A 12,350-nucleotide genomic window follows, 5' to 3' on the forward strand; every position below is an offset into this window, starting at 1 on the left:
AAGGAAAAAAAAAAGTATGAGCATTTGGTAAACAAGTAATACTAAAAAACAGTTACATGTATGCTTGTGATGATAGATAAAAAATATTCAATATATATATATATATATATATATATATATATATATATATATATATATATATATATATATATATTGAATATAATTCATAAAAAGGTTGAACACTTAAATAAAATACTAATCATGATTTTGTATTTTGTAATAACAGCTAAAATAATTAGAAAAAAAAAATCATTCAAAATGTTTATCATAATGTTTCAAAATCATCATTTATGTTAGTCATTATTTCACATATTATTACATGGTTTGTAAATATCGAAAACATTGTGAGCATCCTTAGTCATTGTTTCACATATTATTACTTGCTTTGTAAATATCAAAAACATTGTGAGCATTGTTAGTCATTGTTCCACATGTTATTACATGCTTTGTAAATATCGAAAACATTCTAAGTAATGATAATCATTGCTTCACATATTATTACATGGTTTGTAAACATAGAAAACATTGTGAGCATATTAGATAACGAATTTTTGAGATGATATAGTTACTTAAACTTTTAGTTTTTAAGAAAAAAAACTTGAATTAATGAATAAACTTTGTTCGGATATACAAACATAAAACTTTTAATTTAAACAAAACGTTATAAATCAAAAAATTATTTTAAATATTTTTTTGGAGTTTTAAAACTTTTTTTAAACTTTTATGTTATTTTATATCTCTCAAAAGTTTATAGTTACTTTTGCTGCACATTTTCACATAAATAAAAGCTACAGCTTGATGGTACCAATATCCATCTAATTTTGCTAAAAACACTCCATAAAATTGATTACATGGAACTTTTAATATATATGATAACTAATTAAATGTACTTAACAATATCTTTTTTACGACCAATATTTTTTTGATAGAAATGAAAGCACCATATATCTTTACTCGTAACTTTCCATCCATACCATAGTTGCAAATGGTAGAAGGGTAATAAATGGTCACAACTATACACATGACACCATAAATGCAATTTCAACCACACTGAAATGAATTATAAGTATCTCACTTGAAACCTTTTTCAACCCACAACTCCTAAGAAATTAAAAGTCTTGTCCTCTCTTGCTTTCCATCTCTAACCAAACAATGGCAACCCAAATCACAAATGAAGAGAAGCATTTGAAGGTAGAAATCCTAAACAAGACACATGTCAAGCCTCAAAAGTCACTAGGGAAAAAAGAGTGTCAACTTGTGACATTTGATCTTCCCTACATAGCCTTCTACTACAATCAAAAACTGTTGATTTACAAAGGTGGGGTGGATAAGTTTGAGGACACTGTGGAGAAATTGAAAGATGGGTTAAGGGTAGTTTTGGAAGATTTTCATCAGTTGGCGGGAAAGCTTGATAAAGATGAAGATGGGGTTTTTAAGGTGGTGTATGATGATGATATGGAGGGGGTGGAGGTGGTGTCTGCAACTGCAGAAAGCATTGAGACTGCAGATTTGATGGATGAAGATGGCACCATTAAGCTTAAAGAATTGATGCCTTATAATGGTGTTTTGAACATAGAGGGACTTCATCGTCCACTTTTATCGATCCAGGTATTGTTGACTTATTTTTAAATTATATTATTTTTTTAATGTTTATTTGTTATTAGCACGAATGATTTAAGTTCTTTTGTTTTTACCAGAACAATTGCAAAATACAAATGTTTTCTAGCCATAATATGTAATCTTTAGTTGTTGAAGTCAGACATGACAACTTATATTAATGGCCATATCTCTCGAAGTTAAATATAATTTATTAGAAATAAGTCGGTTTTCTATGACGAATCTCAAGTAGTGATCAATATGGTTATTCACTTATTCCATTCACAAATTTTGTTCTCTTTTCTCATAATAATTATTAGATCTTTTTTTTTATATACATGACAACTTATATTAATGGCCATATCTCTCGAAGTTAAATAGATTCATTAAGTCATTAGCTGTTTGTAGTTATCTTTACTTGTCGTTAATTAAATTAATAAATGTTTTTTTTACTAATTATGCATCTTTGGACAAAATCAAGCAATTAGGAATGTCAAAAAAACATTCTACTAAAATACTTATAAAGTTGATGGTAGAATGGTAGGTTGGGTTTGTTTAAGGTTAGAGGGTTTATTGAAGATAACTCTATACTAAATTAACACTATGCAATCATAAACGAAAGAATATTATCAGCGGAGTCTATAAAATAAAATAAAATATTTATTTCGATTTTTGGATTTTATAAATTCCAGCTATAAAATTCCTCAAAAATCAGAAATTATTTCTCATTAAATATTTAAGATCATGCAATAAATGAGTATTTTTGACTTTTCATACCTACCAAGTACCAACTTTGTCTTAAACTCATTGTAATAAATTGCCTTTTAAGTTGTTCAGTATGTTAACTTTATTGCTTTTTCATTAATAATTAATAATTATATGAAATATTAAATACAGGATTTTCATAAAAGGTATTTATCTTGTTTTTAAATTTTAAAATTTATTAGCAAATACATCATTACAAAAGTAAATTAATGTATTTGGGCTTTCTTATAGATGACAAAGCTGAAAGATGGACTTGCATTGGGCTGTACGTTCAATCATGCGATCTTAGATGGCACATCCACGTGGCACTTCATGAGCTCATGGGCCGAAATCTGCAACGGATCTAAATCCATATCCGTTCAGCCTTTCCTTGACCGAACTCAAGCCCGAAACACGCGCGTGAAACTAGACCTCACACCTCCGGCCCAACAAAACGGCGATGCAAAGCCGGCAGCGGCGCCACCGTTGAGGGAGAAGATCTTCAGGTTTTCGGAATCCGCAATCGATAAAATCAAAGCGAAGGTAAACGCCAACCCACCGGAGGGATCCACCAAGCCATTCTCCACCTTCCAATCACTCTCCACACATATATGGCACGCAGTCACACGCGCTCGCCAACTCAAACCGGAGGACTACACCGTCTACACTGTCTTCGCCGATTGCCGGAAACGAGTGGACCCTCCGATGCCGGACAGCTACTTCGGTAACCTGATACAAGCGATCTTCACCGTGACAGCCGCTGGATTATTGCAGGCGAATCCGCCTGAATTCGCGGCGTCGATGATCCAAAAAGCGATTGATGCCCACGATGCGAAGGCTATTGAGGGACGGAACAAGGAATGGGAAAGTAATCCGGTTATATTTCAGTATAAGGACGCCGGCGTGAACTGTGTCGCCGTCGGGAGTTCGCCTAGGTTTAAGGTTTACGATGTGGATTTCGGGTTTGGAAAACCGGAAAGCGTTCGAAGCGGGGCAAATAACCGGTTTGATGGTATGGTTTATTTGTATCGAGGAAAGGATGGTGGAAGGAGCATTGATGCAGAGATTAGTTTGGAAGCGACTGCAATGGAAAATCTTGAAAAGGATAAGGAATTTCTAATCCAGGAATAATAATGAACATTCAAATTGGTGTCGGGTGAGATTTGTCAAAATTCCAAGATATTCGATTTCAAGAATAAAGTCAAACTTCGAATTGAATCGAAACCCCCAAATTCAAATGTTTATTTATTGGATTTTAATTTAGTTCATAAAATGTTTAGATGTCATGTTACATGAAAATGTTATTACGTTCGTATATTTTGTTTTATTTTTAGGTTGTTTCTGTCGTTAATTTTGGGGAAAATAACATGTGTTATGAGCTTTATTTTAAGAGTTTTTAATGTGTGGTTTGTATACATCTTCTTGTAGTTTTTTTTATGGTATATTTGTTTTTTAAGTGATGCTGATATTTTTAATTCTATTGGAAACTTGCTATACTGCTGTAAGAAACCAACGATCAAAAATATATTTATACGAAATATTTTTTGGTAATTAATAAAAGAAAAGGAAAACAAATATAATCAAAATCATTAAGTAGCATACAAGTTGAAGATAATGATGAATATGATTGAATAAAAGTTGAATAGAATATGAGTTGAATATGATAATGAATAAAAGTTGAATAAAATGTAAATAATGAGATGAGTTGAAATGATGAATATGATTCAATAAAAATTGAATATAGTGTAACTAAATACTATACCAGTTGAATATGATAATGAATAAAAATATAAATAATAGGATTTCATAGAGTTGAATGAAGAACTTAAATAATCATTAAATGTTAAATGGTTCGGCTGAAAATATAAAATTGAAAATACGTATTTAATAGGTTTTGGATGATGTTATATAAATGTTTAATTAATGATGTAACAATCCATTAATCTCTCTCTCTCTCTCTCTCTCTCTCTCTCTCTCTCTCTATATATATATATATATATATATATATATATATATACACACACACTTTATGCTTAACTCAACATGCTTAATTGAGGATCATTTGAACTATTTTTCTTTTAAATTTTTTATATACGGAGAGAGAGAAAAAAAAATATATTATTTAAGAACTTACAGTTTCCCAAAAACCCGAGAACTAAAAGTGAAACGTTAAATTGAAATTTTGAATGGCTAAGATGCTTGGTGGCATATTTGTAAATAAGTAGAAAATTAAAGTTGAGGGGTAACTTAATCAGATTAGCACAGGGTTTGTTTAGGAAACAAAAATTTAATTATAATTTCTTAAATTTATATTCTAATAAATTAGAAATGTAAAAAACTAAAAATCATCTCTCTCAATCGACGATAAAAAACTAACACCCCGCTCCCGAGTTGTAGCAAAGAAAAGAACAGAAGAGAAAAGAAAGTAAATAGAGAAAAGAAGAGAAAATAGAGAAAAGAAATTTCTCTTTTGTGCTCCCGAGTTAGAGAGAAATGAAAGGAAAGTTAAACATTTTGTTTTTTCTTTCCAAACCCTCCCAAATCGAAAGGAAAGTTAGGAGGGAAAGTGATCATTCTGTTTCCTTTCACTTCCTTCCTTTAATGAAACTCGGGAGCACCAATCTCTCTTACTTTCCTCTCACTTCCTCTCATTTCCTTTCTTTTCTCTCCACTTCCTCTCATTTCCTTTCTTTTCTCTCCTTAACTTGAACTCGGGAGCGGGCCGTAAGAAACCCATGAACACACTCTCTCACCATCCTCCCTTACCATCGTTGTCTAGATCCCATGTGATGTCGCCACCGACCGAGTAAAAAATCAACGACGAACCGATAGAAAAGGCAGCTATCTCATCTTCTTACTCTGTTAGTTGTCTCGATTCTCCATTTTTCTTCAAGTGGCATCCCAATCGAAGATGAAATCAATGTCTATCTTACCACCTCCCTCCCTTATCTATGACACATCTAAATTGCGAGAGATTTCTTGTCATTCCTCCCTCAGCCGCACAACATCTGGAGATGAAACGATTCAGGAGGTATGAATCGATACATCGGAGATAGTTTGTCGTCCAGTAAGTCCAAGGAAGGAGCGTTGAGTACTCGATCCGAGTGGAAGGAGTCCGGTGAGAGCTAGAAATTCTAATGCTCTTAGTAACTCAAAAAATAGCAATTCAATTTTCAAGAGAAATCCATTGAGCGTAGAAACATAAAGGAGTTTCCATGAATCCTACCGATTAATTCTCTTAAGCTTACACCTAAAAGAAACGGATCCAATTATCAATCCGTCACAAATCAATCTCCGAGAAACAGGAAGACAGTCGGCATGGTTCATTCTAAGGAGAAGATCGATCAATTTTAACCTAACTTGTTTTCCCCCATTTTGTTGTCGGAGGCAGCGGCAGAGGTGGTGGTGGTGGTGGTGGTGTATCAATAATCAATTATGGGGCGGATAATGGAGTGGGCGGGTAGACCAAATCACTTGGGAGGATTACCAAGGAAGACGATGATAATGGTGGTCGGAACATTCGCTAAAGCGGTTGCAAGTCTCCTAAACTCAACTTCCGTTCCTAACCTAGACACTCTCCTTAACCTCGTCAAATCTAGACCTCCTAGTGTTCCTCTCATCGCTATTAGTAATTACATGTCCACTTATGGCAGTTAATCCTTTTTCCTTTACTTCTCTTCAATTTAATCATCTCTCGTTTTTTCCGCTTCTCTTCAATTTCATGATTTGAATAAAATTAGGCTTGCGCTTGGCCTAGTGCAGTTACATAAGCTTCTATGACATAGTACCGATTGAAATTTGACTGATATGGGGGTATTTGATTGTGTGTTATTTGAGTAAAAGAGTTTCTTTCAGAAATTTTTGATTATTGATCTTAGGTGGAATTTACAAGAATTGATGAAACATATTGAAGCTTTCCTTGATTGTCCTTTTGATTATCCCATTTTATTGATTTGAAGTTACGATTATAAGTTTCAAAATGTAGATCCAAAATCCTCTCATTTCTTTATTTTTTTGTAACATTTCTGATGAAGAAAAGGCTTGTACGGTTTAGGAAATTTGGAGCATTGTTTATAATTGTTTTGGGTACTTCTGAGATGTTGGATGATCTTGCTACGTGGGGATTCAAAGGTTTCCCAACATGTAATGCTGATTTGCAATGATGGGTACAAGTTGTTGAAGACATTTGCTTCAAAAATCCAGTCCTTTCATATTTTTTCAGGCTTAGTATGTGCCTATTTTTGTATATATATTCAAAGTTTTATGTTTTATGTATGTTTACAAATGAAATTCTTGACTGCTACTTCCTCACATGTATCTATTTCCATTGGAATGATACTATCTTTAGAAGAACTTGAATAATGATAGTAATCTAAGACATGAATTGATACATAATGTTTAGTATCTAGTTATTCATATGAAACTATACCATGAAAAAAACAAGTATTTTGTAACGTCCCGTTTTCACAACAAAAAAAGTTAATTTTTATTAAGGTAAAACTTCCCAATTCATTAATCCATTAATTAAGAAAACCATTTATTCTGAATTACATTTATTAAAAATCAGAGTATTGTAGAAACACGGAATCTTCAATGTTGCTGATTAGTGTGTATAGTCCCGCCTTCGCCTTCCAGCAATAAACGATGATACCTGAAACCATAACAACTGGGTAAACATAAACCTTAGTGAGTTTCCCTCAAAATACAACCATATAAACATATCACATATACAATCAAACATGTTGGGTCCAGTCAACCATCGAGTTGGAATACCTCAGACCCAGTCAACCTCCGGGTTCGGTCATCCTTGGGATGGAATACCCCAGGTTGGAATGTCAATATACAACAGGTCCAATCAGACATTGAGCCGGAATACCCAGGGGTTGTTGGCCTACCACCTCAACCCTACCGCTCTTCCCGAACCTCCGTGCCAACGGCTTACTGTCGGCCCGCACTGGGTATCTTGTCCTACCGCACAAAGCAGGACCGCCTCAACCCAACCAAACACAATATGTCGACATATAAACAATCGGGATCAAGTAGGCACATAATAAAGGAAAACAACAATCATACACTCACTACTGCCTACTAATCCTCTCACACCATACAATCCCACTACCAGCTAACCCCCATAGAATGCATAACCATTAGTAACTAGAGGTGAGATAGCCACCCGAACAAATGGTCCTAATCTAGAGCCACAACAAAACAAGGAACGGGCAAGAGAGCCTAGACTAAGGGTTCTCAGGTTATCCTACATGACCATCGATAGTCCCTAAATGCACTCTATAAATGATAACCAGCAAGCACATATAACATACAGTTCTACAAGTTATTACCACAAAGCAACATACTTAATACCAGAAGACAGATGTAACTGATCACTACAACATAATAGCATACTCGATACCAGAACACAAATCAGGCGGATCACTACAACATAGCAGCATACTACATATCAACAATCTAACAAATGCATGGTCGTATATACTTAGAGGTGAGATAGTCACCCAGACAGGTGATCCTTACCTAGAACCACAACCAAACAATGAACATGTAAGAGAGCTTAGACAAAGAGTCCTCATTTTATTCTACATGACTATATACAGCCCCTAGGGCCTCCCTTTACTAGCAGATAACCAAAACTAGTGGGCCAATATTGATGCCTTCGACCCATGGGTACAATGAGGCGACACTCACCTCGATACGCACGTAGATAGCCATTATAGCAATGAAGGACTCTACCAGCTTCAACTCACTTCCAAACACCTACAGGAAGATACTTGAGTCAATACCCCATCACATGTCATAGTCACTTGCAACAATGACCACCTCACATGAAATGACGATTAGGGTTTCACATAAAATGGCGATTAGGGTTAAGTGATAACACTTAAACCATTAAGGACTTAATCACTTAAGGGCAGGGCTTATAAATAGGGTTAGTGTTCCACACTTAACCCCTTAAGAACTTAATCCATTAAGTCCAATATTGCATTAAGTTAATTGTAGCATATTATTAAGTATTATTTTAAGTTTAATTAATAGTTTTAATGCTAGTCCCGACCAACTCCAAGACTAGGGTTTCTTGACATTAGGGTTTTCTAAATCCTAATTAGGGTTTCCAACCCAAACGCGTGCCACTCGGTCTAAATTTAGATGATTAGTTAATTAAATAAATGTACATGCTTAATAAATCGGGCACCACCCACTGCCACCTCGGGTAATGTTGTTCAACGGCTGTCCATGGCGGCAGGAGGCGAAAACCACTATTTCAAATGGCGGGAGTCATAAATTTAGATCCAAACACCATCCAAACCCTCTCGTTTTACACATAATGTTAAACCAACACCCAAGCATGCATACAACCACCCGAAGTGGCGGCTGGTGGTGGTAGAACGACGGCAGGAGGTGGCAACCACCACCTCACGGTGGTGGTGGTGGGTTTTCTTCGACTTCTGACCAAGAGACATATAAGCAACATCACACTACTACAACACACACATTCCTACGATATCACACACACAACCACCTCTTACGGTGGCTGGTGGCGGCAGAAGAAGGCAACATGGCGGCAGCCGCCATGGTTAGCTGCCATGGAGGTTGTTCATGTTTTCCGACCAACAACACATGCCAAACATACTGAAACATTCACACACACAAGCGGAAACACCCACCACGTAGCTACACTTCAGTCTTGGAGGAGGAGGACGACGAAGGGACGATGAACGGAACAGTGGAACGAGGCAGCGAAAGCGGCGACACCAACAGACGACGTTAGCGGCGGCGACGCATCCCAACGGCGATAACGACAGCATAATGGACGACGACTTAGAGGAATGAAGGAACGATGATTGAGAAAAACATCAACAACAACCACGATATCAGCCTTCAATCCCGTCGTCAAAGTTGTAACGACGGTCGCTCATTGGTTTCCGACTTCAATAGTAGAGGTGGCAGCGGTTGGAGGTTAGTGGGGGTATAAGGGTGGTGGTTGCAAAGGTTCTAGGGTTAGGGTTTGGATATGAAGCTCACATGAAGGCCAATAGAGGGTGACGGGTCTTAACCCGTCTCCAACTTCAACTTATGACGAATTTACACTTCCAGCCCTCCCCCTCAATTCCTTTTCAAACTAAGTCTACTAAATACCAAAAAACCCTCAGCCTTAAGAATTTATTACAATTCAAGTCTAAAAGTTACCATTTAACCCTCAATATTCAAAAATATAACCTTTAACACCCCAAGGTGTACGTCTTGAGCATGCTCAAATACCGAGTCATCTGAGCCTGCTCTGAAGCAGCAAACTCAGGACTGAATAAAGCCCTCTCAGTGAACATCTTGGTGATCTCCGTCACCAACTTGATCGTATGTCTTGGATCTAGGTACTCCTGGGCTACTCCGAGAACTATTACCATGTCATCACGACCCTTTACTCAGGAGTATGAGAACTTTCACTAGTCTCCACTACTCCCTTTCCCCCAACCTAAGAAGGTTTAGGGCACACTTGATGTAACAACCGTCATTTGAGGTATTAATTATTAAATATTTCTTAATTTATTGTTGGGATAAATATGGATAAAAAGGACTATTGGAGTGGACTTAAGCAAGTGGGTCAAGGATTTGGGCCGCCCATAAGACGTGTTGGGCATAGCCTTGGTGTACGCGGGGCGTAGATGCGCATTGGATGTGGGGGTCGCATGCACGTACGCGCAGCGTACGTGAGCAGATTCCAAAACCATAATTTTTAGGGTTTAAGACATATAAATACCCCATTATAGCTCAAACCTGGCCTCCTTACCATCCCCCCACCCTCAGAAGCCCTAAATACCCTCTCTTACTCCATTCTTGTGTGTGTTTGGCATTTTGAAGCTTATTTTGGTGAAGAAGAGCTTGGAAGAAGAGAAGAGAAGCTAGAGAAGAAGAACTTGAGTATCTTGAGCTCAAGGGTCTGGGATTATCTCATCTTTTGGCACTCAAAGGAGGTATAAAGCTACCAACTTTCTTCATGTATGCTTAGATCTAGAGTAAAGAAGTTTTGGATATTTTAGTCCCAAAAAATGGAACTTTATGACTCAAACTCGTTTCTAGGTCTAGGGTTGCCACCCTTAGTGACATATGAGTTCCCTAAGCAGTAAGTTTCAATATTTAAGGTCTATTTGTGACCATGCATGAGATCTAGCCATTTCCATGGAAGTTTATTGCTATTTTCCAAGTTGGGTTCATTTGGTGGGTTGCAAGCCACCAAGTAACCAACTTTATGGATTAAGATGTTGAAGAGGACTTGGATCTGTGATTGTAGCCTCTAGAGTGGAGTATTAAGTGCTTAATGGGAAAAGTGGCTTAACAGGGTAGTACATTGGGCGTACCAACCAGTACGCGTAGCCTACAAGCCACACAACAGGTACGCGCTGCGTACAGAGGAGTACACCCCACGTACTCATCAGAGTTGGGGTTTTCATCTTTTGGGCCTCGGTTTGGGCCATCTATTGGACTTATCAGCTTTTGGGTCTTAGTGGGACATCAGAAGTCTGGTTTTGCACCAAGGACAATGTTGGGTTTAGGGAAGGCCCATTTGAGAAGTTGGGCCTAATTTAGAAAATTAGGCCATTAGTGGGCCTTTAATGGGCCATTAGTGGACTTAGAAAGATTAAATGGAATTGGGCCTTGATTATGGTCCAAATCAGATCAGGGGTAAAATGGTCATTTTACCCTTAGAAGGATTCTCAGTTTGTTTGACTAAGTATTTTTTTTAGAGTTAGTCGGGGAGTCGTGGGAGCAGCCAGCAGAGATTCCTCACGCACGATTTCAACATCCAGTTTGAGAGGTGAGTCCTCATCCAGTAGGAACGGGTCTTACGCCACAATGTCAACTCGTTTAGATGTTAGTAATTTCGGACTACGGTCCGATGTCGGGGTGGTCCCGAGAAGAGTATATGTATGCTTGATGTCTTTGATTCATGCATGTTATGTGTTATTTGTTCCGGGACTAGACCCGATGTCGGGGTAATCCCGATGCATGTTAGCTTATATGTTATGTGTTATGTGTTTTGGGCTTCGGTCTAATGATGGGGTAAGCCTGATGCATGTTAGTTTATATGATATTAGTTAAGTGTTTCGGGCTTCGGTACGATGTCGGGGTAAGCCCGATGTATGTTATATACTTATGTTATGTGTTCATGATATATGTTAGGCTGTATATATGCAAAGGTATGCCCGATTCTGGGGCAAGCCCGATGCCAGACATGGTCTGGTGCCGGGGTGAGCCCGATGTCGGGCAGGAGTCTGATTTCGGGTTCGTTCTGATGCAGCTCGGCGGTGTCCCAAAGTTTATGTTACATGTTATATGTTATGTGTATGGTATGTGATAGTTTGGAGGAGCTCACTAAGCTTCGTGCTTACAGTTATCAGTTTGGTTTCAAGTATTTCAGCTAGCAAAGGGAAGGGCTCGGGATGATCGCATGCCAAACACCACAGTTTTCTAGCATGGGAGATTTACTATGATATTTGATATGAGATTTTGATATTCTTACATATATTACGATATTTTGAGATACATGGTTTATGATTTTATATGATGATGATGATGATATTTATGGTTTTATTAATGATTTAAAAATGAAGTTTTTAGACCGTATTTTTGGGACGTTTCAAGTTGGTATCAGAGCATTGGTTTGAGGGATTTGGGCACACTTTTAGGGTGTATCTGAACTCAAACTAAGGAATTGGTATAGAAATTTTCAAAAGGAAAATCAATTTTTGTAAAAATGATTTTGAGAAAAGAAAAGAGTTTTAGAAAAAGCGAAAAGAATTTTGTAAAAGAAAAGAACTTTGAAAATAGAAAAAGGGTGTGGTGTATGCAATCGGCCGAGCTCAAGTAAGTACTCCCCAAATTACCCATAAAGGTACATGTTATGATATGATTATCAGCTTTATGAGAACTGCATGCTAGATTAGTGTTGGATTAATGTCTAAGCCCGTAACCATATTTGGTATGTACTTGACCCGGTTGTG

General features: G+C 37.1%; 1 protein-coding gene across 1 annotated transcript; it reads left to right on the top strand.

Annotated features, from left to right (window-relative positions):
- The first annotated feature begins 1,081 nt into the window (after positions 1 to 1,081).
- Positions 1,082 to 3,755, top strand: PEL3 (HXXXD-type acyl-transferase family protein). Its single transcript, XM_079027281.1, has 2 exons — positions 1,082 to 1,608; positions 2,593 to 3,755. The coding sequence occupies exons 1-2, from the start codon at positions 1,153 to 1,155 to the stop codon at positions 3,469 to 3,471; spliced, it is 1,335 nt and encodes a 444-aa protein (XP_078883407.1). The 5' UTR covers positions 1,082 to 1,152; the 3' UTR covers positions 3,472 to 3,755.
- Positions 3,756 to 12,350: the final 8,595 nt, after the last annotated feature.

This window comes from Lactuca serriola, chromosome 2, assembly GCF_051521515.1.
Source record: "Lactuca serriola cultivar US96UC23 chromosome 2, Lser_US96UC23_V15, whole genome shotgun sequence".
NCBI lineage: Eukaryota > Viridiplantae > Streptophyta > Magnoliopsida > Asterales > Asteraceae > Lactuca > Lactuca serriola.

Bases quoted from the DNA above. Each gene is read 5' to 3' on its own strand.
- PEL3 (XM_079027281.1), top strand. From the start codon at position 1,153: ATGGCAACCCAAATCACAAATGAAGAGAAGCATTTGAAGGTAGAAATC. The intron at 1,609-2,592 runs GTATTGTTGACT...GCTTTCTTATAG, and splicing joins GTCCACTTTTATCGATCCAG to ATGACAAAGCTGAAAGATGG.